This window comes from Gambusia affinis, linkage group LG17 (assembly GCF_019740435.1).
Source record: "Gambusia affinis linkage group LG17, SWU_Gaff_1.0, whole genome shotgun sequence".
Taxonomy (NCBI): Eukaryota; Metazoa; Chordata; class Actinopteri; order Cyprinodontiformes; family Poeciliidae; genus Gambusia; species Gambusia affinis.
Genome location: NC_057884.1, coordinates 16,519,513 through 16,546,378, shown reverse-complemented (window position 1 = coordinate 16,546,378; position 26,866 = coordinate 16,519,513). Strand labels below are relative to the sequence as shown.

General features: G+C 36.0%; 1 protein-coding gene across 1 annotated transcript in view; it reads right to left on the bottom strand.

Annotated features, from left to right (window-relative positions):
* The window catches only part of trabd2a (TraB domain containing 2A), a 49,792-nt gene extending 37,498 nt beyond the window's left edge, over positions 1-12,294 (bottom strand). The window contains exons 1-2 of the mRNA XM_044095813.1: positions 11,623-12,294; positions 9,503-10,063 (exon numbers count right to left, since the gene is read on the bottom strand). Of these exons, the coding sequence (XP_043951748.1) occupies positions 9,503-10,063; positions 11,623-11,727 (666 nt within the window). The 5' untranslated portion in view covers positions 11,728-12,294. The remainder of the gene's footprint in view (positions 1-9,502; positions 10,064-11,622) is intronic.
* Between the last annotated feature and the right edge of the window lie 14,572 nt (positions 12,295-26,866).

Genomic DNA, 26,866 nt, shown 5'->3' with positions numbered 1-26,866 from the left:
AGAATCTGTAACTCTGGATTGAATATTAAATTTTGTTAAGAAGTGATGCAAATGAAAAAGTGATATTTTGAATATTTTTGAAAAATAGCATTTTATAGAATTGTCCATTGACCTTATTATTATTATTATTATTATTATTATTATTATTATTATTATTATTATTATTATTATTATTATTATTATTATTATTGTTTTATATTTTATGCAAGTCTTGATTCAAGATTGGATTGTGCTTAGAAACATTGTATTAGGAGAAGTATATAACAATAGACTTTTTTTTTCTCTTGCTTAAATATTTCAAAGCCTGTTTGTGACACAACAATCAATGTTTTGGTTTGTTTTTATTTTTGCAATTCCAGGTTTCACAAAGCCTAATTGCTCGGTAGGTCACTCAAACCATGAAACATTTGTAGGAGCACAATGTTGCTCCTATGAGCTTGCACACATTTTCATAACCTGGTGTTAAGTCGGAGAAACAAGCTATTCAATCCCCTTTTGAGCTGCAGGAGCTTGCATTACACAACCAGGAAAAGCCTGAGGCACTCTCTACTCCAAGGGAGACATTTACTATGTATACATTTGGGGATCTAAAACCTTTTTCTTGGTGCACAATTGGCACCATCCAGTATTATTATATTCTACCTTCAATCAAATATCTTAGAAAAACAAAGGAATGCAAACTGTGTCCTGCATAGCAATGGAAAATCTAATTTGTGGCATCAATATATCATCGTTAGATTGACAGTGGAAAAGAAGAGGGTATTGTGGTTAAATAAACCCAGCATTTTGAACAGAAACTGAAGCTAAATATTTAAAGAAATGGAAGACTAATAAACAAGTGTTTCACACATGAGACAGCAGAAGTTGGTTTATCGGTCAAACTAAAAGCTTAAATTATTAGAATTTATAATGACTATCTTCTTGGTTGCGCGAAAAAAAAGTTGATTCTACATAATACCCTAAATCCACAGATGTCAAACTCCACCTGTGGGTTAGGGTGGAGTCCTCAAGGGCCAGTCTCCTGCAGTTTTTAGATGTGCCACAGGTACAAAACACCTCCTCCTTGTGTAGCTCAGTTCTCCAGAGTCTTGCTAATGACCTAATTATTCTATCCAGCTGTGGTGCAGCAGAGGTACATCTAAAAGTTGCAGGACACCGCCCCTTGAGGGCCGGAGTTTGACTCCCCTGCCCTAACCATGCCACAGTCCACATATATATTGTTATTCATGTCCATCGTCAGTGGGGAAGAGAATATTTGCATAATGGGTGTGCAGCTGCTGTTGCAATTAGGACACTGCGTACCAAAATCTCAGAGGAATGTGTCTAACTTCTATGTCATAAAGAGTTAAAGTTCTGAAGATAAAAGTGGATGGATGGATAGATGGCAATCAAATTTTGAAAAGCAAGCACTGATTTTAAAAGTAGCAGGTACATATTTAGCTCACAAAACAGAAATTTGTTACACATGGAATTATTTTATTTCTGTTTATATGAAGCCTTTTGGAAAAGTACAAAGTAAAACTAGGAGGAACTCCATGTCTTTTTCTCTGGTGTCACATATCCAGACAGATGGATGGATAATGTCGAAGGAAATGCCAGACATAGAATATGCAACTGTTTGGTCAACAGTGGAGAGGAAATAAAGCACTTTGGTGTGACAAGAGAACAGAGAAAGGCAGTTGTAAGAACATGCTGGAAATTCAATGATAGAGCTGCTCATTAAAATACGCATAACCACAGAAATAACTCATTCATACCCAGGCATGATCTCTTGGAGAGAAGCACAGAAACACACATATGCATTTCTGTGCATACACACATGCAAACAATATTAAACAGCAATTACATGAGCCAGTACATACTGGACAAATAAGCTCCATGCTGTGATTACACATGGAAAGTTTATTCCTGCTCATCAAATGCAGTGTGATGCAAAATGAATTATCTCATTTTGCATCACAAAATGCAAAATGATGCAAAATGATGCAAAATGATGTAGTTTTGTCTTAACTACACAAAGTTAAGACAAAAGAGAAGTAAATATAGACCTAGGATGATAAATAGTGAACTACCACATCAGTGAGAATGACCACACAGTTGTACTAGGAGTAATCAACATAACCTGTGTATTGTATATTTTTTGTTTTTAAATTACTGTGTAAATCCACTAAACATCTGTTTTCTGGAGTATTTAAAAATACACATTTTCTGTTAGTATCTCACATGATGATATTTTCTTGGCATTACCTATTTAAATGTCCACATGATTCATAATTTGTCCCAATAAGGAACATGTATCTTTTATACCAAAGCAATTAATTGCCATTGTATTTAGCTTTTGCCTGAATTAATACTGTAATAAGAATAATAAATTCAAGCACAGGTCATAATGTCTAGCTACCTTAGTCAAATCTTTGGTCGCACGGCCATTAAAGTATGCTGTATATTTCATCACTGCAGGCATTTTGCTCTGATTCTTGCTGAATGGAGGGTCTGGATGGCAACAGTTCTCTCCTGAGTCAGTCTGTTTATTACAGTGTAATACTGTTCTTTCCTGTACAAACTCAATTACCCATTCAGTCATGTACACAAACAAAAGTAATGTTCAAAGTTGGAATGCATTTTTGAGGAATGGTTCACCATTTTCTGGAGAAGAGGGTGGAAAAAAAATCACATATTCTGAATCACATTGTGTAAATATGTAGCAGTAGCAAACAGCCAGGTTGCATTAATTTGCAGCAAACATTTGAATAACAGCATAGTACATTTATTTTTGAAGGGCTGTTATGATTGATAGAACTATGGTAGCATATTAGAAATTTAAATATTTGAAATCAGGGTTTGCATCTAACTCATTAAATAATACTTTTTGCAGCAGCTGTCCTTTAAAAGTAATCTTCCACATAACTAGTTGCATGTGAAAGTCACTATTTTCATCTTTTAAGCAAGCCACTAGTTAGCTCAATGGTCCATGTAAACATGTTCCTTTGGTCTCTCCCTCTCCTCTCTCCTCAACGTACCTTCCGTTCCCTCCCATCACACCTGCAACTCCTTTCTAATCAGCCATCTGTTCTTTGTTCCGTAATCAACCTCCCCAGTATATATACAATTCATTTTCAGTTTTTCACTGCTGGTTCCTCCTGTTTATTCATGTCTAGTCATGTTTCTTCCCTGTTGTTCCTAGTTCCTGTTATTGTTCTGCTCAGTCTCCCTGCATTTTCCATCTTTTTTTTTTTTTTTGAAGTTTTTGTTTTTCATTCCTTATTAAAACTTTAACATCTACTAAATGTCTCAGCCTGCTGCATTTAGCTGCTATATCAGGACACACCATGACAGGCACATCTAAAAATATTTTTAATTGTAAACGTTCAGCATTTTCATCACTCATTTCACAAAATAAAACATGTATATAAATTTGTTATACATGTAGTGAAATATTTCAACCATTTATTTTATGTAATTTTGATGAACATGGTTTATATATAATAAAGTTGCTGTGGTGGCGTAGGGGATAGCGCAACCCACATTTGGAGGCCTTGAGTCCTCGATGTGGACTCAAGGCGCGGGTTCGATTCCTGGACCCGGCAGACATTTGCCACATGTCTTTCCCCCCTCTTCCTCCCCCTTTCCTGTCAGCCTACTGTCATATAAGGGACACTAGAGCACCTCAAAAAGACCCCCTAGTGGGAAAAAAAAATAAAAAATTGACAATTTGAACAGACACTAAAATTTGGGTTTTCATTATCTACAAGCTACATTCATGAAACTCTCAAGAAATAAAGGCTTGAAATATTTCACTCTCTGCATAATGTATCCATGAAGGCAGTGGTCACTGATTCAACACACCTGTATCTAATTATTTTTCACTAACAGACCTCTACACAACTTTGACATGCTAAGGAGGTAACTGGACCATTTGAGCCAGCTAGAGCAGAGACGCATCTAAAACTTGAGGACAGTTGGATGCCCATAATCTATGTGAAACATTTCTCTTTCTCAAATGAACAATAAAAAATACTGAACTTTTTCCATAATATTCTAATATGTTGAGATGCCTTGCAGCTGCTCCATCAAAAACAAATACTTTGCATTTTTTTCGGAACCACATGCTGTAAATGTGGCTTTGTTTGAGTTTCATCAGACCTTGTATTGTTTGACCAAGCAGATTAAAAGCCCTGTTGTCTGTCAGTTTAAGTCAAAAAAAAGTACAGGGGTTTCAAGGTTGTCAAACAGAGGTAACGTCATTGTACCTTTAATGGAGGGAGAGAAAAGCCTTCCTCCTTTAATGCCTCATCTACTGATCTCAGTCGGTATCTCAGCTCTCCTTGTTCTCTCAGTAATGAATGAACTAAATGGGCTTCAAACATTCCTTCTTTGCTCTCACAAACTTACACTGAGACCTGCATTCATCACATTTCCATGCACCATTACACCCAGTGATGGGAGGAAAGAAACAACACTTTCATTAGCAGGTCTGCGCCACTGAGGTGTGGAATGTCCTGTGGGTTTCCAACAACAGTGACAGAGAAAGCAGGCCTTCATGCAGCCATTGTTGTCCTGGAAAAGCTCACTTAGTGTAATGGGTGAGGCTGAGCCCACTCTACAAAAGACAGAGGGCACCATCCAATAATAAGAGCAGTCATGCTTAGCCAGATTAGAGAACTGACTAAAGAAAGTAAAAATCTTTGTGCTTTGGTAATATTGAGCTAAATGGGCTTAATTTGTATTGACAAGCAAATGCTTAAATTAACAAATCACTTGGAAGGCAAAACCGCTCACTTTTAAACCAATGAAATTATGTAGTTGAAGACATGATTAAAAATTCATCTCTAAATCTAAATATTTTGGGTTATTTTTACTCTAAGTTAGGACAGTGATGATCCAAGTCAATAAAATGTTCATCTAAGACCAGTGATGAGTGAAGTCAGATTTTATGAAAGAAAAAATAAATTAGGCTTCTAAACTCAGTCCTGCATGTCCCTTTGATCGAATGCAATATACAATATTTTTAACCCACTCAAAACAATAAACATTAATAGTGATAAAACCTGAAAAATATTATGTTGCCAACTGATGAAAGAAGAGAATTGTTTCTTGAAAATCTTGAAAATAACAGAAAGAAATCAAAGAATTTCAGTGAAGTCATTTATAAAGCTCAGTTTTTGAAATGGAACATTTTGAATCATGCCCACAGAGCCAAACCTGCACTTCTACATATAGATGATGACAAAGTGTGACACAGAGCCATCGAGAAATCTTACACGGGCATCATATAATGAACTGTTTTCTTGACAAAGAAGGTGTTTCATATTTGAATATATTGAAGGAACGTCCCAACAGTTACTCGACATCCAGAATAAAAGGATGTAGTAAGTGGTTTTGAAGCTAAGATCCTTTACATAAGAAACATTGGTGAGCTTTGTGGAGGTCAAGAAGTGAAAACAAGAGATTTCACCAACCCCACGAGAAATAACTTCTAAGATTCAAGATTACAAAACAATAAACTCTTGAATAAGGAGGAAGAGGACCAACTCAAGACTCCAGCAGTTAATTCTGCAACAGGGGTAGATAGCTGGAGCAGGGAATCAACAGCCAAACAACGGAGGCTTCTATCAGTATTATTTGTGAGGAAAAGGTTTATCATGCCAGAAAGTATTGCTTTGTCCGTGGTTTTTATTTTTAAGCTGTTGCAAAAGGTATGTTGATGTATGGAGATTGCATGATTGAACAAATAAATTACCCCTCGCTCCAAAAGTTTCTCGTGTATGTTTACCCAACAATAATTAACTTAAGCAAAGAATCTGTTTTTATTCTTTCATATTTGATGTATGCATACTGTCAGAGTATTTTTCCTTCTCTTCCATCCACCTCTGGACAGAATTAGCTGCAAATAACTTTTTACTATTGGGAGACTAAGTGCAGAAAGAATTACAGAGTGCAAGTGTGGTGACAGATGGTCTGTTCAGAATAACATTTTGACTACTGTAGTGCAGCTTTACCTAAACAAGGAATGGGCTTTGTGTAGAAAAGTGACTCTGACAAACACTGTATAGTTTGAGAAAATAAAATAGGCTTTTTTTGTGGTGTAATTGTTTAGAGTAATTGGAGTGCTGACAGTAACAATGATGGTCAGAACAAGAACAGAAATTGTAACATTTAATCTGAAAGCTGAGTTTTTGTCACAGACGTCCTTTAATCACGATGATGAAATACAGGCACACTGCGCTCACATCTGAGAAATTTTAAATCCCTAATGAGGTGCTGATTTCTCCAAGCTACTGGTCTCAGATAACATTTCTCCTCACTTTGTGCTCTTCGACAGATACATTGCCATAGAAATTGTGGTTTTTGTAGCTTAGATTGCTTTCACTATTTTGTCTTTAGTGTCTGCTATTGTATATAATAGTGCAAAACTAGATGTTCTAAACCAAGGTTTTTCAAAGTGTGGAGCGTTATTCCCTAACCCCATAAGGGGCGCCAGAGCACTTCAGGAGGAGCGCGACATGAGGAAAAAAAGATTAAGCACCAAAATTAACTGCGAACATTTAGCCAACTTCACCACGCCAATGCCAAAAACAAAATGGATAGATTTTCACTACCTGAAGGTATGGTAATTTAGGAGACAGAGTCTGGGCCAAAGAAAATAAAAAAGAAGGAAGTATGACAATGATTATTTATGGTTAAGATTTTCAGTTGTTTATTTGCTTTCTGAAGGGAAGGCTAGTTTTCCCACACTGTCCCAGATGTTCACATCTGCCTTTCTGTCATGCTTTTTAAAATAAGCCTGAAGACAACTGCAAAAAATGTGATATATGCCCTTTACTCTCCATACCTTAAGCTCACTTTTAGTGGGTGCTGTACATGAAAATATAAAACTGAAACATAACTACAGGGCCAGCTTGTCTAAAACTTTGTCAGAGCTTTATTTCAGAGCCCTAAAGAAAATGGAAAGGAATTACTAGGTGTGGAAATCTAACTCGGCTGTGAAGTGATTATCTAACCAACTATGCAGATTTTTTTTGATGTTTTACAAAAAATAACAAATTATGATTCAATACTGGCCCCAATTTTTTTTTTTATTGCACATCATAACCCAGCTATGTGACCAGGCATGATATAATTCTAGATATAGCCTTGACGCACCCATGTGTTTTTAAGAGTGTCAAATATTTTCATTTTTCATTTTTAGCCAGTAAAAACATATCAGAGGCTATAAAAATGTAGAAATGGGGTTCCCTCTCTTTCTTTGCAGCCTGATAAAATGTTTTTTTTCAGTCAAGAATGACGATGGGGCAATACCTTTTCACCAAGCATGTCTGTCACTCATCACTCTCTGCATAGACGTTTTACAGTTGAGTTAAACCAAAAGGCTTTAAATGGAACTGGCCCTTTCAACTATAATATGAAAGTGGGAGATAGAGGTTTACTGGAATATAGAGACAGCAGGGTGAAGGTGTCTGCTGAGCAGCTGGTAATAAGATGGAAACTGAGTGTGAATATTGTGAAGTTTCAAGCCGTGCCATATTTCTTTGGAGCGTTAGGACAGGGGCTTGTTATGTGGTAGTTAAATTTATTGTTGAGCCTGGGGCAACATGCAAGGTATGTTTTGTTTTTTGTTTTTTTCTGCTGGCAATCTCTATTAACCCAAGTTATACTTCTAATAGCCAGTCTCATGTGTCAACGCAACAAAACCCACAAACCCTTTGAAGAAAATTGGTAAAAAATAAATGAATAAGTGACATTAGAATTTTTTTTTTGTACATTACTAGTCTAAAAATGATTGTTAGATAAAGGTCAGTGGGGATGTTTCTAATGTTTCATCTAAGACTATTTGGATCATAAACTTTTTCCCCGTGAAAGAAATTATATCCATTCAAAAAGAAAATGACAACAAGATCTCTATTTCTGATTTTACCTCTGAAGGATTACTGCACTGTTGAGCTATCTGTTGAGGGTCCAGTAAGAGCTACTTTAAAATAATGCTATTCGAAGCTTTTCGGTGTTGTGCTAAATGGCCAGCAGTAACTCCTTAACTCATGACCATCACAGCAGAAACTCCTCAGTAATATGGGACATGATTTCATAGTGATGGCTACCACTGAAATATGTTTATAAAGCCTGAGAAGGTCACAAGGGCACAGAGTAACAGACAGACAGGTAGTCAAGGGTACTTAAGTGTAGCCATCTGAGGAACAAGGCTGCTTTTCTGTGGTTCTGACTGGAGTTGTTAGGATCAATTTTTTCTTAATACTAAAGAACATAAGAGAGCAAGTTGTTGAATATTTGTACAACTGATTATTAACACATTCTACCACTGTAATGACTTGAGCTGCTGGGACCTTGAATTTCCCCTTTGGGGATCAATAAAGTATTCATCATCATCATCATCATCATCATCATCAAAAACAGCCTCTGCTGGAACTGTCAATCTATACTGTCATCTGATCTGCATCAGTTTCATACTTAATTGTTTTGTTTAGTTTGTTTTTTTGTTGTTTTTTTTCAATATGAGCAAGAGATTGATTTAATAGTTACATTTGAACAGGCACAATATATAATCTCTACAATTAAGTGAAATGAGAAAGGCCTGTAATTACATATGTGTTTTTTTATGAATAAGAATATAACACACTATATGCTTATTAATTATGATGAAAAAATACATCAGTTGAATTAAGGTAAAACTAATGAAGCTGCTGTGTTCAGTCATTTATACCTAATTGTCAATACTGTTTCAGTATGCTTGACAACCCGTTCGGGTGTATAAATAGTGATGCACAGACAAATTATCTGGTGAACAGAATCAGTCAATTATTTGTTTTGAAGGCTTTTTGGATAAGGAGCTCAAGAGAAAGGAAAAAGTTATATATTGTTCACATCAGTCAGTGACTCATTCATTGCTGCTACCAGGTACTTTGGGTAACAGGTACATTTTTGTTGGTTATAACAAAAATGCTCTCCAGAGAAAATTGTTACTGAAAGAGGAAATCTTAAGCTTTTCTGCTTTCTGTATCAGTGAGCTCTTTAAAAATGAACTTAGATGGAACATGTGGATGAAAGACGTAAATTTAAAAAAAGAAATTGTATTTTTTACTAGATGTGTCAGATTCATTTAGGTTGAGAGATCAACTCTCAGCAGATAACAGGAAGGCAAAAGAAAAGTTACACAGTTTTATTGTTATGAACTTTCAGTTCAGCTGTGGTTTTATACTTCCCTGTCAATTTCACTTTTTTTCACATCTACTCAAGAAGCCAAATAAAAAGATCTCCCTCTATCCTGGTGGTTTTATTAGCAAAACACATTCAGCTCACTTTTAAGGTATTTTTAAAAAAAATTCTTAAAGGTTTGTGTACATTGTATAAAGAATAAATGCAAGCTTGTATTAAAGACATCTATCTTTTGTAAAATGAACAACACAGTCCTAAATATTCACTCTACTAAAGACATGCATGTTCAGGAGAAGTAGCTTTAAAGTCAACGCTCAGAAAGTATCAAACTCACCTGAGAGAAATTGAGACCGTTGAGCGGATGGCATTGTTCCTCCACCTTCTCCACTGCTCCTGTTCTTTTCCGCATCCTCTCCGCCTCCTGGGCCAAGTACAGGTCCAGGACAGGCACCCCTCGCGTCTTGATGTCCGCCTCAGTTAACGAGTTCACCATCAGCATCACCCACACAGGACGCTTCCTTTCCCAATTCCCAGCTATGGCATTAAAGAGGTAGTCAGCGTAGAGTCCCTTCCCTCTTTGATCAGGGGTCATCCAAGAGGGCATCATCAGTTTTACGTACTCAAGGTGTCTTTTAAGTCTCTTGTAGATGTCTCTTGGTAGGACATCCTGTAGGTTTTCCCCATGGGGGAGCAGCTGACAGCTGGTCAGGGCCGAGATGGTGTACGGGTCAGTCAGGTCCAGCTCAAAGTAAACAATGTTGCTCTCCTGGAAGGCTTGCTTGGAATTTTCAGGGATGAAGTCCCAAACACGGGTGTAGGGAACATGGATTGTACCATAAAAATAGGAAGGAGGATCCTGTTTGATTGTCCAGAGAAAGGAGTTTAGGTCAGCTTGCTGGGGAAAAAATGAAAAAATAAATAAATAATGCTATGTTGATGTTTTCAATTTGAACACAATGCGACAAACCATTAATTTTATGCCTTTTCACAGGAATACACTCAAAATATTCAATGTGTAAATAAATGCCCAGATATATGTGAACTGGATTCAATAGTTCCTGGTCATTAAACTTGATGCCATTTCACATTGGCCAATTAATTTACGAGGTGCTCAAATGCAAGTTAGGAACACATAAATTCTATATGAGAGGCAAAGGTTTGAATTTGCAATTACTTTACAACCAACACCGAAATTGTCTGACACCTAGAACCTCTTTGTCTGCCTGTTAGACTACTAACAGACTGATAATGACTTTTTAACAGGCCACTTAGAAGCCGGGTGCCAAAGAAACAATACACATGTGGGTAATTGTCTGACTAAATGGCTGTTGCCCAGAATGTTATGCCTTCCTGTTGCCACTGAATAAAACTCCCTGAAAGGTCAAGGAAAATGTGCAAAAACAGACGTACTGTTAAAGTGACTAATGGGTAATCAGCAAAGAGCAGATAAAATAATTAGAAATAGAGAAAAGATGTCTTAATTTGAAACCTGTTTCCTCAGGGCTAATAATTAAAGCATAATGTATTTAAGTATCTCAACTGACACAACACAAAACCTTTTGCACTGGCTGTATGTCTTTGAAAATTGGCTGCCACACATGTAAAATGTGATGAGAACTGCAGGCTTTAGCTATATACTTGCAATTCTGACAGTGTGTAGCTCAATAAATTTACTATGTAACTTTCATAAATTTTCATTTACTTTGTGAACATATAAAATGGAAGAAAAAAAGCATAGCTTTTGGCTTTTGATGAAAGTTACTACTACAACAAATAGCAAATTTCCATAGTTTCCCACTTGCAACTAGAATTTACTCAACTTAGTTACGGTGTTATTCCTCAGAGATAAATCTAACATATCATTAGCACAATCTCAATTAAATCAACTCTTACCAATTCCGCTTCACCCACAGAAAATAAGCAACCACACAGCCTCATGCTGCCAACACCATGTTTCACTATGGAGATAGCATATGCTTAGCATGATGTGCAGTGCAACTTTTTAACCACACTGTATTTAGTGTTACTATAGAGAGTAATGGAGACTAAATACATACATACCTGTGTCACACTATTTTTATTTTGTTTTATAATATTCTTTGCACTAGATGAAATACTTTGTCTTGGACAATAACGTCAAATCCACATAAAATTGCATTGATTTATGTGTCTTAAATAGTGCAAAAGTGACGAAATCTGCAAAAGTTTTGCAAGCCACTGAATTTATACTTTAGCAGTCTCTATTCTAATTATTCTTAGGCTACTCATATTTTCTTGCACGTCTAATGTGATGAGTAAACAAAATATTAAAAGTTTATACAATGAAAACAAGATTCGGAATAAAAAATAATGAATAATTATAGTTAAAGAGGAGTTCAGGTGGCGCTTTCAGATTCATTAAATTTCAAATTTTAATCAAAACAGACGAACTAATTCATGTTATAAAACACTTACCTTCCTATTTAGCTCGCAGCTGGAGGAATCCTTCAATCTCCACTGGTCTGCACGTACCAGCAGGATGAGACAGGACTGAATGAATGCGCCCAAAGTGCCCTGCATTGTACAGCTCTCAGCAAACTTGTCCAAGACAGCTCCAACAACGTGTTTGCAACAGCTCTGTTTATTTCTCCAGCATACATGGAGAGCGGTCCTTTATTTCCGCAGCCCCGGCACCATGCGGTCACGTAAAATGAGCTGACAAGTATCCGACAAAACCGCCGGACATGGTCATGTTGACTGAAGCCTCCTGGACGCTGCTGCTTCTGTTGCCGTTTCACGTGTTGTTCTGGGTGAGGGAAGAGCGATATCCTCCGGGGCTTTACACAGGATCAGATCATCCTTCCACCGCTCCGCTGCAAGCAGATTTCTTCACTTCTAAAAAGTTCTGTAATGTTTCTTTTGAAAGATAATTTGATCACAGGCAAAAGTTGCAAGTGAGTTTGATCCAACAGGTCCGAATTGAGTAAGCGATTAAAAGTTAATATACAAAGTAAAAGTTTGTGTTGCGGCTGTTCGGTTGCAAGCCCAAAGTAAGCGAGAAGAGTTCTTAAACCAAACGTCTTTGCAGTTTGCGCTGCAGGCTCTCTGCTCAACGTTTGTGCGTCTCTGTGTCCCGTGTCAGTGTGAGAGCACGCAGCTCCACTACCCCCTTAGTTTACCCGTATAATCCCAACATCACGACCCCCATTCCACCCTCTCTCACACACACGCACACTCTCAGAAGCAATAATCTGATTAAACATCACCTTGTGCGCATCATTCATATAAACTATGTAAACACACCACAAGCGCATTGTCAACATATTTTGCCTTTACCCTTGGTTTAATCAACACCAATATTGGCAAGTTATTCCAAGTTAGACTGTTCTCTTGTTGTGACCCCAGGAGGGCCAAGACAATCATGGGTGGCAGAAAATCCCGGGGATTACTTACAAACTACAGGCATTATTAACATGAGAAAACCTGCAATGACAATGTTTTGTTCTGGGTGTCTGAGGATAAAGATCTACCTTTTCAGACGGTATAGGCTTTTGCTCCTTTGTCATGTTGGACTTTTTTTTTTTTTTTTATCAAAACAAATCAAAAAACAAAGATGTATCATCATCATTATTATCAACATCAACATCTTCAAAGACTGAAACCCAGTCAAGTGCACCCCATCATGAGATGTTTAAACAATAAAAAGAAAACTATATGTTGAAGAATGTGCTTTAAAAGCAATGGTTTAGCACTGATTGAGAATTTGGATTTTATGGGATAGGATTAGAACCAGATGAGCAATATGTTTCTTATTTGAAAAATGGCCTTAGATCATTGAGGGGCAGTAACGTCAGATGTATGAATAAACACACAGCAAGTACCTAACGTGAAACTATTCAGCACACCCAATTTAGTTTGACCAATTATGGAAAAAATGTGACTTTTAAAATGCTATCAACTTACCAGCGATATTAGTCTATTCTCAATTTTTGCATAATCTAGATGACAACCTCTTATTTTATGTTTTAATTTATTTTTAATTATCCCTATAATCAAATTAAAAACAATAGTTATAATGAGCACACCTGATTACATAAACTGATGTTTTGAACACGAATCTTACCAGGAAAAGCGCCACCTAGTGTCCAAATGCTCTGGGTGAACCGTTTTTCTAGCATACATTTAATATAAATACTTGCTCTTGTGGCAGCTCTTCAAAAACACAATTATGTGCCTCTGCCTGTTTCCTTATCACATAAAACTTCATTAAAATCCATAGCTATTCTTTTCAAATGTGCTATGTTGGTCCCCTAATAAATTGTTTAAAAAGTCCTAAAATCAATGTGTCTTTTACTGCAGTATTACTATCTATCACCAGTTTGTGGATTAAAAATCTAAACGTTTTGTCCAGAAAAGGTCTCTGGACACTTGACTTCTTTATGGATAAAAATAAAATTTTTAAATAAAAGGGTTGGTTTTTAGACATAGGAAATATTATTTTATTGATTAAGAAATTGGTCCTTTACTCTCTGCATTGGAACCATCTCCACATTTATAGGTTGCCCTTGTAAAGATATGTAACAATCATTTATTTACTTATTGAGCAGCAACATATTCTCATATTTTTAAAAAAAGAAGCTAAAAGTGCAACTTTTTACTGCTGTCATTGAGTAAGCAAGGCAAAAAATTAAGTCCAACATTTATTATTAGTATTATTTTTATTTTTATGTATTTTTTTAATGAAATTATTGGTGCTAAATAAAATAAGCCACAACCTAAATATATTTATCTGAAGCAATTTTAGAGGCCTGTCTCTGGCAACTATTCTTCAAAATGGAAGAAAACGAGAGAACGCATCAGTTTAGAAAAACAGATGTGTGTCAGGAAATGACATCACAAAAGCGGCTTCTCGTCTAATCTAACAAGGCTGGACAAGAACCCAAGTTATCTCATAAACACACACAGTGAGGTGGATGGTGGGAGAGGTAATGAAGATTTGTGGGAGAGTGGCAGCAAATGCGACAGAAATATATGATACATTTATTTAAGGCTTTTTGCAAATATTTCCAATAAGAGTACAGTGACTGCTATCACACCAGAGATACATTTTGACTTGAGCATCTACAATTTGTTGAAACACTAGAAGTGGAAAGACATAAAACAAAATTGGAGTCTATAGTTTTTGAAGACACTGCATGCCAAGTTAATTCATAGCAGCTGTTAGAAGCTCACACAAAAAACAGAACTGCAAAAATGTACGAGTGTGTTGACGATGGTCTTTTTTTCCTATGCTGTTCAGGATTAAAAGATGACCATCTGTGCATCTGCTGCTACAAACACGCACCTGGTCTTCATCTCCTCTGTCAGGCAGCTCTGTCATCCTCCTTATGCTCTGTTAAGAATCATAGGCAGTACGGCTTGATGGAAGACCTGCTGATTGATGTTTTATTCACAAATATTATGCATGATTCTGGACTACAGAGATGCAAAACCTTATGGTTTACTTTTCACTCAGGATTTGGTTTGTGGCTCATAATTCCTTGACAAAAAAAAATCTATGAAGAAAAATGGGACTATATGTGAGCTGTAACCCAATGGACTACATTTATATTTTAAATTAAACTTATTATTGAAAGGCCGATGAATAATCAAAAGAATAAATCGATCAATCTTATATTTTGCTGGGATGGCTGTATACTTGTTTGTGATCAAATTTAGGCTTACTTAAGACAAGTAAACCAAAATTCTGCTTTTTAGTTTTGAGAAAATGGTAGCAAAATCACATTAATTTACTTATTTATTGTAATGTCTTTAAAAGAAAATTTTTAAAGCTCTACAAGCCCTAGTTTATCTTTATCTTCTGATAATTGACAAAATTAAGCCAAAGTCTCCATTCAGTCCCAAGCTGCTTATTCACATATTCACATATTGTCGCAAAATGTAAATTCACTGTGTTTTCTGCTGAATAAAGTAGACAAAAATAGAAATTTGATTCTCTCAGTTGAAATGTACTGAAAACCTTTTTTTGTTTACCATTACACTTTTGATAAATAATCTCTTAAAGGAACATTAAAAATAATATCAAACTTGGGTAAGGATACACAATTCTGCTTTGCACCTTGCAGTGTTGTGTGTCTGATGTGAAGACATTACTTCCATCAAGGCACACAGTAAATTTCATTTAGACAGTGAAATTTGACATGCATATATGAGCTGCCAATATTTCTGGCTTGTCCCCGAGCAAACTCCATATGCTTCTTATTACATCTTAATAACAGGAGCCAGAGTCATCGTCTTGTTCCTCCTGACACCAAACAATAACCTCTATTGACCTTTCAGACAGAGTACAGTAGAAATCGAAGGACAGTTGAACAGAACTTCCTCCAAATCAACATAACTCGTCTGTCGACAACTTGCTCTATCAGTCATTTTGGTCAGATTAACTGCATTTTTCAGAAACTACAGCCAGAAGTTGTAAAAATGTAACAATTCTGCTTAAAACTTCTTGAAATTGACAAGAAATGTAGATGTAGGAGATATAGATTTAATTGACTAAGTTTCACTTATCAATTCACTCTCAAAAAGATTGGTTTCCCCCGTACTTACTGACATAAGTCATACGAGAAATCCATCTTTCCAATAGCCGGTTTATTACAGCTAAACCAGAACAAAAAAACTGTAACACAGTTGCATTCAGGCTTGAAGCATACAGACAATTGCTACAAACCCAGACGGATCGGTTTTATATCATGCAAAATACCAAAACAGCATTATGTGGTTTTGGTGCTCAGACAAATTCTGATTATGATTACATGGATCCAGCAGTTTTCACCAAGATATAAACATTAAAAGGCTCTCTAAAAGGCATTTGATTTTCAGAAATCATATAGTAATAGAATACCTCTTCATCCCCTCCAAAAATACTGCCTGGCTCAGTAAGAGGACATTGGTCTCGCTAATTCCAGCTGGCTATAAACGTGCCTTAGTAATACAGTGTTGGCCATAGTTAATGACACCCCTAGGAAAGATGAGTAAAAAGGCAGAAAATTAATTAATCTTTTATTTCAAACCACTCCTGGTTACTGTGCAATTATCCCATCTAATGCCTATTTACTTTATATGCCTGCATAATATCTATTTATATATATATATTTGTGCTCACACTCAAACTATCCTCTATTTTACAATAGAGGAGAGAATATATATATATATATATATATATATATATATATATATATATATATATATATATATATATATATATATATATATATATATATATATATATATATATATATATATATTCCAAATACATGTAAGCTGTAACCAGTTTATCAAATTACATTGTGTTTACAATTACAAAGTGTTTTAACTGAAATCTCTGCTGTCAATCTAAATTTTGCAACTAGAACTAGTCCTCCATCATCAACAGTGAGCACGAGACACTTTCCCATTTATTCATTTGTGCAAAACTCTCTTGCATTGTTTTTTTTTTTTTTGTTTTTTTTTTTTTGCTGAAAAGCTCAATCTAAGTCTCATTTAACCAAAGCACACAGTTCTAGTTAAAGTCTTAGTAGAGTTCAGATACACTCACATATGCACGTTTTGATGGTAGGACAGAATGGCTCCCATCATTACCACCAAAACCATCAGTGGGTATATAAATAGTATCTGTTTGTCATACAGACTTAGTGAGCCCAAGATCCCACTAATTTTTTAACCTCACTTACAATCCTGCCCACAGTCTGTGGTGACAAAATAAATCCAGCCTGTGACTAGAAATAAGGGAATGTCTTATCTAGTTCAGGCAGTCAACTCACAAAGTGCTGCTTTTTCCCGTGTTGATATTTCTCTAACTATGTAGAATATGTCAAGCATACCCTAATAATTTGAGCAATCTATAGTATTTAAGCTGCAAAACATTCTGCTGTGCTCTGCATATCATGTGCTCTTATGCCTGCTGTTGGCTTCTGAGTGGGTCTCTCAGACCATGTATGGTCAGAAACCCTCTCCTCAAACTCTGACCAGCAGTAGCAGACAGGTTCATGGATGGAGATACACTCATCTGTGATATTTCAAGATGCATTGATATTTATATGTGATATATCCAACTAAAACATGCTGAGCTTTTTGTTGTGTCTTATAGTTGCATACTCTATTTCAACATATTCTGGATGTTTTCAGGTTTAAAATAACACTATTTGTTCAGTACACATAAATACCAAACACATGTTGTACTTAAAAATAGAGAAAATTACATGTCAAGAAATTTTTTTAGTATACACTGCCAAAATACTGAATATAATCTTTAGCATTCACCGTAAACCTTTTGTTTGACTCCTAATTCAAGTCAAATGGAAATGAAAGAAATAATAATCTCCTCCGGTGTCTGGTGTCTTTCAGCATACAGAAGTTTTTATCAGGTTGCTTCCTGCTGAAGGAAACTTTAGTAAGCTCTCACTATCAAAACAGTGACTCAGATGTAATTCTGGTCACAGAAACTCCACAGAACTTCCTTGTTTGTACAAATCTTAATCTATGCAATTTCAGAAAACACAGATTTCCCTAAATATTTTTAAACTAAATTAGGACTTAGACTCCTTATTGCTATAAAATCTTAGAACATTCAGAAATGCTTGGCTGGTTGACTTTAACAAGCCTGTTCATCTTTGTTCTGTGACTTCATAATTTTGAGGCAACCGTAGATATTTTCCTTGTGTGAAAAGATAACTTAATTGTTTTTATGTTGCTTACTATAACTGCCACCTTTTGTAATTTGTGCCTACACAACATGAACAAGAAACTGTCCATATGGCTCAGGTCCAGTATCATTTGTGCACTGACTTTCTGGTTTTAGCAGGAAGACAAACCACATGATTGTTGTTGCTGATATTCATGACACATTGAATTATCTGGTTCTTGTAAACATCCACAGTTTTGCATTTCCAAACCAAACATGACACAAATGAGAAGTGGCACACGGAGCAGAAAAATGCATGCCTGCATGAGTAATTATGATGGAAGTGGTTGTGTGACAGAGGCATTAGTCACATCATCAAAGCACAAATGGCGTTCAGGGGGAAAAACATTTACTGGAATCCGGAGTGTCCTGGCGGCTCTGTGGCGAAGCGTGCATTCCATGATCTGAAGCTCTGATCCTGACTTTATGGCCTCAGTTAGTTCACCACTACCTTCCTCCCATTCTTGTCTGACTCCAGGAATATATTTGAACAATTTATAAGTTGAATTTAAAGCCATTCGGAATAAAGGGGGGAAAAAGTATTGCCTGACAATAAATGGTGACTGGACTGGATAAAGTGGCTTGACTGGAAGGTTGCTGTGATATCTGACTTAAAGGATCATTAACAGATCCTTTAAGACCCAGTATCTAAAAGAAGAGCTCTTTAGTGAAGGTCTCAGATCTTTATTAGAGAACATAAGTAACAAAACAGCATCGTAAAGACCAAGGGAGACAGTAAATATTAAGAATGAAGATTTCAAATGGGGTTAGGCTATGAAAGAATATAGTGAAACAATCTGTTTTGCACTTTCTATATTAGAAGTCCCATCTAACGTTTTCCACAAACAATGTAAATGACATAGCAAATGTGGAAGAAGCTGCTCCAGTTAGTTCAAGCCAAACACATCACACTGAAACCTCATCACTACAGTAAAACATGGTGGTAGTATCATGCTGTTTGGATGTTCTTCTTCAGGAACGACAAAATAAGCAATGTAGGATGAATTGAGCTGATCACAGTGAAATGCTGGAAGAAAATATTTAGCTTTACCTTTAAGTTTGTATACTTGCAGGACAGCAACCCTAAACCTAAAGCCAGAGCTGTGATGACTTAGATCAAACTGTAGAATGACTAAATCAAAGTCCAAACTAGAATCCAATTAAGGATCTGTAGCAAAATACGACAGTTGTTGTTCACAGTTTTCTCCATCCAGTGCAACCAAGCCTAAGGTATTTTTGCAATAAGTAATGGTAAATCCTTCAATCACTGGATGTGCAAACCTGATAGAAAGCTTGTCCCAAACATTTCAATGTATGACTGGAGAAACATTTATGTAAATATAGATGCATGTCAAAGTTTTGGGGGTGATGGTGACTTGGGGTACGAATTTGTCATGTCATACAGTAGGTAGGCTAACCAGTTTGAACACGCCAACATAACAAAAATATAAAACCACTGGCCTGTCGTCTACGTATAGAGAAAACACAATGAAAGTATTATATTTTTTAACAATTTAAAATACACTACATTTATTCAGACAACTTCTTGTTTTGTTTAAAAATACTTGATGATGCAAAAAAAAAAAAAAGTCTACTAAAGTGGTTGCATTCCACCAGCATCTGTGTATCAAAACAAGCTAACACCCTCTTTTTTCCCTTTCATTGCTCAGGCAATGAAATGATAGTAGCTCGTGGTTCCTGCAGGACAATGTTTGGCTTGACCACTGCAGAGTGGGGACATACCAAAGGAGCTATGCCTGTTGACGGCCGCCAATCAAGTCTTCATACTTACAAATTTCTTCTGATTCCAAGCCTTTGCTTCAAAGATTTCACAGAATTTTAACTTGTCTCTTTTTTTATTATTTGTTTATATATTTTTGTGTTATGTAGCCTACACTAAAAGTGGGAAAAAATATGCAACTCACACAGAGAAATAAATGTTTAAATGAGGTCAAAAGTTGACAGTAAAAAAAAAAGATAATTACTTTCCTGCGAATCGTAATCCCAGCTCCACCCGCAGTTACTAACAGAGTTCAAGATGCTTAGCATACTTGTCTTCACATAAGTCAGTTCAGTGAAGATGCATAAAATGCTGCCTTGGACCTTCTTAAAAGCCAACATTTGTTTTCATTTTACCAAGTAAAAACAAATCAAATTGTCGGAAACTATTTAAACTGTTTCAGTAATTTTGATTCCCAAATTTATTGCTGCATGTATTTCCAAGACTGAATTACTTTTATTTGTCCCATTATATTTGGATCACTGCACAGCTCCAGTGTAATAATATAATTGCATATGTGAAACTGGAGTAAAATCCAGGATGTTTAGTTGATGGACCTCATCTGTTTGGCATTAGTGCTGCAATGGACACTTCTGCCAGAGTGCTTTCCCTCAGGTGTAAGATCTTTCTTCAGTAACGACTTGATGAAAAGCTGCATCTGAACTCCAACAGCTTCTCAGGGGATTGCAGCAGCAGATATTCAAAGAGGACGCTGTCAGAATAGAGGAATGTCAAACACAGAGATTTGCAGAACTTTTCTTGGCTCAGTTTGAAAGCCATGGAAATGTGCTGAATCATTTAAAACTCATATTTCTTTGTAAAGAAAATTACACTCCCCTCTCACTTTTTTTCTGCTGTATGTCACTTGTACAAGAATAATTATTCCCACTTTAAAAATGAGTTACAAGACAACATTTTAATGGAGAGACAGTCAAGCTTCAATTCTTCCAGCACTTGTAGGTTAATCAAAAAAATTGCCTTATGGTCAACTCATTCTTTGTGAGTATGAATCAATGTAGTGCAATTCAATCAATGCCAATGAACAATTTCCACTGCCAATAAGAAAAAAAAAAGATTATATACTTTTTTGGCATAGCAAAGTTAAAATTGAACTAAATACCAAACGCATCATTTTGTAGATCTAAAAATATTGGGTTCTGTTCACAAATTAGATGTTTTTTGTCATTTACAAAGATGCTCATTTACTGTCAGTATGAGACCAGACGTCCTAGTACAGCAAAGTATAAAGCAGCTGAACCAAAGTTTTATCAAAAGTTTATAAAGTCATAAAAGTTTGACTGTATATTATTAATTGAAATTGTATCAAAATTTGTTATAAACCAAATCATCAATGAGTCATAAAACCAAGTAAGCAATACTAGTGTTAACCTAAACAAACATTTTATCAGATGGTTCTGCACAGAAACATCAACATGATCAAAATGTGAGTTTATTGAAAACTGTCAGGAGTCAAATATTTGCAGAGACTAAAAGTTGTTCTGCAGAAACTTCACTGTACAGAAAACCAGCTAGTGGAGTGTGAAGAATATCATGGGTGGCAAACTAATACTGATGAAATGCTTATGGTAGTTTCAAGTTTGTTTCTTTTTAAAAAAAAAAACTACACTTTAAACATACTGCGTTTTTCAAATAACTGATTTTGACAAAGATTCACACTTGTGCTCAAGATCTGCAAATATTTATTGTAAAGTGACTGATAACTATCACGAAGAAACCATCAACCTGTAATGCATACTGGCATAACATGCTATAGATTTTTGTTAGGTTTGTATAAAAACAGAAAAAAAGATCATTTGTTTTGTGGAATATTTGCAATTTCATATTATCCTCACTGCATGTTCTGTAAACAATATGCAGTCTTTCACTGCTGTTCTTGTTTTATATACAGCTGGAATTTCCATGCTTGTCACTGGAAGAGCGACGACCAAGTAAAGTATGACTCAGGTGGTTGAGTTGGAAATATGAAAAGAAATAAAAGCTACATAATGACTCATTCAAGCAGTCATGGGCCCATTAATCAGCAGCAGTTGCTCCCATGACGCTTCTTTCAAATTTCTCAGTTTAAGTTTTGTACTCACCTGGTCATGGACAAAGAACAAATTAACTCACTATTTCCTGTCTTTTTTTTTTTGTTTTGTTTTTAATTAAACTTCAGTCACAATGACAGAGACTGGAGAGGTGGAGGGGGTCGCAAGGATAGCCAGAGTTAGCTTTAGACAGGGGAGCAGACAGGGGAAAGGATGAAGAGGTGTGAAGGAATGCAGCTGTTCAAACAGCTCTTTGATTTAGTGGTCACACTGCCCGGTGTGACTCACTGTGGCTCAAACACACAGGAGATCACCTCAACATTCATCCCTCTGGTCCAGCAATGAGCAGCTCTCTGCTTGCCCTTCTTTTGTATGAGGAGGAAATGACAGAAATGTATCTGTCCTAATTTGTTATTTACAAAAAGAGTTTAAAAAAAACAACATTTTTTTATGAAGGACTAAAATGAAATCACATGGAAACAGAGATGAAACAAAAATGATATTATAAACAACAGTGAATTGAATCAAATTTTCTGCCTTTTTATTAGCCAAGTCTCATGTTTCTATCTGTTCTACTTTTGTCTACTTGCTCAGCTGGAGTCTGTAGACTTAGAGCCACTCTGCAGCACTTTTTAATCTGTAATTGTGTCAACAGACTAAACACTTGGACTGCTGAGTGTAATTCTGACTTGAAGTCATGCCAGAAATGAACATTTAAAATTGGAGATGTTGCCTTCTAGCCCACAGTGAAACCTCTCCTTGTGTGTCAGCAGGTGATATGTTTAGTGTTCAGGAATATGTCAGAACACCAGCTCATCTGTTTGTTTTAGAAAATGCCCACTTGATGGCTTTATGAATTCAAATTAACTGAAATTCATAAAGTCCATGTTGTGCACCAAACACTTACCAATTAAGTCTTTGATAACAAAGTTCTTTCATGAGAGAGATGACAAATCTGGCACAGTAGGATGTTACTTCTCAGGAGAAAGAGTTTCCATGAAATTATGTTCTTGCAGAGGAAAAGTAAGATAAAATTTTAGAAAAACAGCCTATAGTTTTTGTTGATGTTTACTGTGTTTATTCTGTTTCTCTTAATCCAGTGTTTACATGTCTATTAGTCATTTCTCCTCAGCCACTTCATCCCTACACCTTTCATAGTTGCAGTGCATTGTTGAACTTGCTCCAGTCATCATTGCTCCTCTGGTCATCAGTGATTCCTGTTTTGTCCCATCTTGGCCCTGTTGATCTCCTCATGACTTCCAAGTGTCTAAGTTTTGCTACTTCAGTGAAAAATCTCAGTTCCATTATGCTTCTGTCTGCCTCCTTGTATCCAACGAATCCTCAGTTTGGAATAGTAAAATCCATAAGTGCTTTTCATTCTCCTTTACTCTAATTAGCTAATTAGCTCATGGTTTCCACTGTGCGTATTGTTGCATATTAAAGTATATATGGAGTTTGAATACTTTAAAAAGACACAAGTGTTTTTGAAGGGGTGTCAAGTATTTGTTGAAATTAGCTATTCATAAGCAGTTGTGGTCCTCAAACCCCTGCAAATACCAGAGGTCCACTGCATGTCTAAATATGTTGAACACAGGTTATTGTAGGGTGTGCACATATTTTCATATGAATGGACCTTTTGCGTCTGTTTAGATAGCAAATCCTCCTCTATGCTGAGTCTTGAATTGGTTTGTGAATCTTTTGCCTTCGTGACCTAAGAGCTATTTTTAAACTATATGCTGATTTGAGCTTGAGTGACATTTTATTTTCAGTGAACAAAGAATGTGATTTCTGTACAGTAGAGTGTCTCACAGAGAAGCCCAAGACTAATTGTTTTGTCTACCAAGTAATACCACAAAAAAGTCAAAGGACTGTGACATTTTATGGAGTTAATATGCTAGTCTTGAAACCTATCACTCTGTCAGAGGTGTAAAAAGTCTAACAAAAACACAGAGATATTTTATAATAAAAACGTTGCCTTTAAAAGATCCAAACTTGTGTCTTCTGTTAAATGCTTACACACAGAAGTTGTCTATCTGTTCTACTTTTGTCTACTTGCTCAGCTGGAGTCTGTAGACTCTAGAGCCACTCTGCAGCACTTTTAATCTGTAATTGTGTCAACAGACTAAACACTTGGACTGCTGAGTGTAATTCTGACTTGAAGTCATGCCAGAAATGAACATTTAAAATGGGAGATGTTGCCTTCTAGCCCACAGTGAAACCTCTCCTTGTGTGTCAGCAGGTGATATGTTTAGTGTTCAGGAATATGTCAGAATCACGTCAGGTTGAGGCCTCTATCAAAACACCAGCTCATCTGTTTGTTTTAGAAAATGCCCACTTGATGGCCGTACTTGTAAACTGAAAGTGTCATAAAGTCCATGTTGTGCACCAAACACTTACCAATTAAGACATAATAAAAAGTTCTTTCATGAGAGAGATGACAAATCTGGCACAGTAGGATGTTACTCTCAGTGGAATGTTTCCATGATTATGTCAATGCAGAGGAAAAAGTAAGATAAAATTAAAGAAAAAACAGCACACATCTGGGACAGATGAGTTTTGGTTTCTTTTATTTTGTTTGTAAGACAATATTCTTTCTATTACAACGTTCTTTCTATAAAAAAAGCTTTCCAACGCTCACATCTACAGATGTCTTCCACTTTTAAAGGAATGTATTGCTATAAAAAAAGAAAGCCCCCCTTCCAGCTTTTTAAGATGCATTTTTTAATTAAGCTGCATATAAAAATATATTTTTTATCAAAGTTGAGGCTCCTTTGTTTTATGAGATGAGAAGTCTGTTTCATATCCCATCAGAAACAAACTTTTAAGTTGAATGAAATTTATTTAAAATCTAAATCTGGCAGGGGAGTAATTAATTTCAGGCTTAACTGTATTTTAGCTTCAACATGTTTCAATGCAACACCTCTTTTATGATTGCTTTAATTTTTTACAGTCTGGGATATACTAGCAACACGGTATAATGTAACATCCGTACTTAAATATTGGGTTTTTTTCATCGCTTTGAGCCACTCACAGGTAGACCTGTTGGTGTGTTTCTCATTAGTTACCTGCTACAAAACTCAGGTGTGCTTTAGCATGAGGACACAAACTTTATTGACTTTACTGTTTTTTCTCTTTGTACGCTCTTTCCACAGACAACAGCCCCAAACCACACAAACAGGAGATGTGCACCTTCTAATAAGTTTATGTTTTCCAAATTAAGTCCACAGAATAATCTCCTAAACGTTATGGGTCACACTGATGTTTTTAGGCAGTTTTGAAATGAGTGTTTGTGTTTTTGTTCTTCTTGCTCAGCAGTAGTTTTCAACTTGGAAAACTCCCATGGATGCAATTTCTGCAAAGCTTCTTTCTGAAGAACAAACATCAATCTTAACAGAGCCAAAAGAGGCCTGCAGTTCTTTATATGTTGTTTTTGAACTCTCAAATAGATTTTGTTAGGCTAGTTACCCCTGGGAAGCTTCAATAGTGTTTGATGTTTTGTTAATTTTCAGTTATTGGTTCTCATTGTGAATCACTAGAACTCAGTGTCCAAACAACGGGTTTGTATCCCCTTCCAGATATATAGATGTGAATAGTTTGCTTCAAAGCTCCTCTTGAATTTCTTAAATCAGGTAATGAGTTCCTGTTCTCCTACTCCAGCCTGCTTCATGTTGTCTGCCACATACCTTGAAAAATTAACTGCACCTTTATTTTGACTTTTTTAATCTGTTACACAAACAATATAAAAAATAAAAACGTCCATAAAAAAGCAAACACATTTCACAATGCTGTATAGCAGTTTTTTTAAGCGAATAAATCCATGGGAATTAAACTTGTTGCAAAATACTACTTTTCAGTCCATCTTATGATATTTTTCAAAGATTCAATGACAAAAATGGGAAGAAAATGTAAAAAGATCCAATTTAAAATTGGTTTTCTGTTACGTGTTGACATCATATTGGCTCATCTTTTGAGGCCAGGAGCCTTTTTATGCTTGAATGAGTCACAGGTCAAGTGGCTACCACAAAAACAAACAATTCTCAGCAAAACAAAAACCTGGACTTAAAATTGCTGGGGAAAAAAATGCAATTGAAAAGTATTTGAGGTTTTTTCACTTTTGCACAGTACTGTATGAATGCTGTATCAGCAGAGAGCAATATTTGATTAAACATTTGATTAAACATTAAATGTACTTCCAGAAAATAGGAACACCTCTGTGTTTTCCAGACCTAAGCACATTAAGTCTTTATTTCATCCTGAAATGGAATTTGATATTACCACATTGAACTGTAACCATCAGTTCCCCTCTTTTTACTTAGAATGTCAAAGACAGAAGTAAGGGGGAAACCAGAGAAGTGTATTTATATTGACTCTGGACCTCTGCTGGGACTTGTATCAGGAAGCACCCAGGGGGTGAGGTTAGAGAGAGAGGAGAAAAAGGAGCTCTCCGGAATGAAGAATAGGACACTGATACAGGGATGTTCCGGTGTCCGCAGCCTCGAGGGGCATTCAGGCTCCATTTCCCAGGCTGAGACCAGTTTGTGTCAGCAGAGAAGAGGAGCAGTTCAAAGTCTGAACTAACAGATTTATTCCATTGCTTACAGAGAATAACATAACAGACAGCAGAATTATTTGTAAGATTAGAGATGGAATGCTAGGTTGGGAAAGGTAGGGTAAACATAACACTGTACAGCCCCACTCCAATTCTGAACTGAGGATACATTCAAGAGTGATAGGCCAGTTTTAAAGCAAACTGATCGCAATACTGCTTTATTTTACAAACACCAAGTTGTATTTTATAATTTTTGGTATCTAAGGGTGTTAGTTGTATGTACAATAGTTGCATGTCATTAAGTAGTACTGCTAATACATTAGCAGTACTACTAACCATTAGCAGTACTACTAATGTAGTAGTCATTTCTTTCTCTGGAAGAGAAAAAAAAAAGCTGTGATAGATCAAGCTGTTTAGTATTACAGAATTTAAATTGTTTCATATTTTTCCAATAGAGCACTTTTTTCAAACTTCAGATTTTTAGATCTTAGTTTATACAGTGGGATAAACTACTGATTGCAACTATAACCTGTTTTCTGTACCAGTGCCTCCGTTCAGCAGCGTTTTATTTCTGAAAGGGGTAACTTTGTATAATATATTTC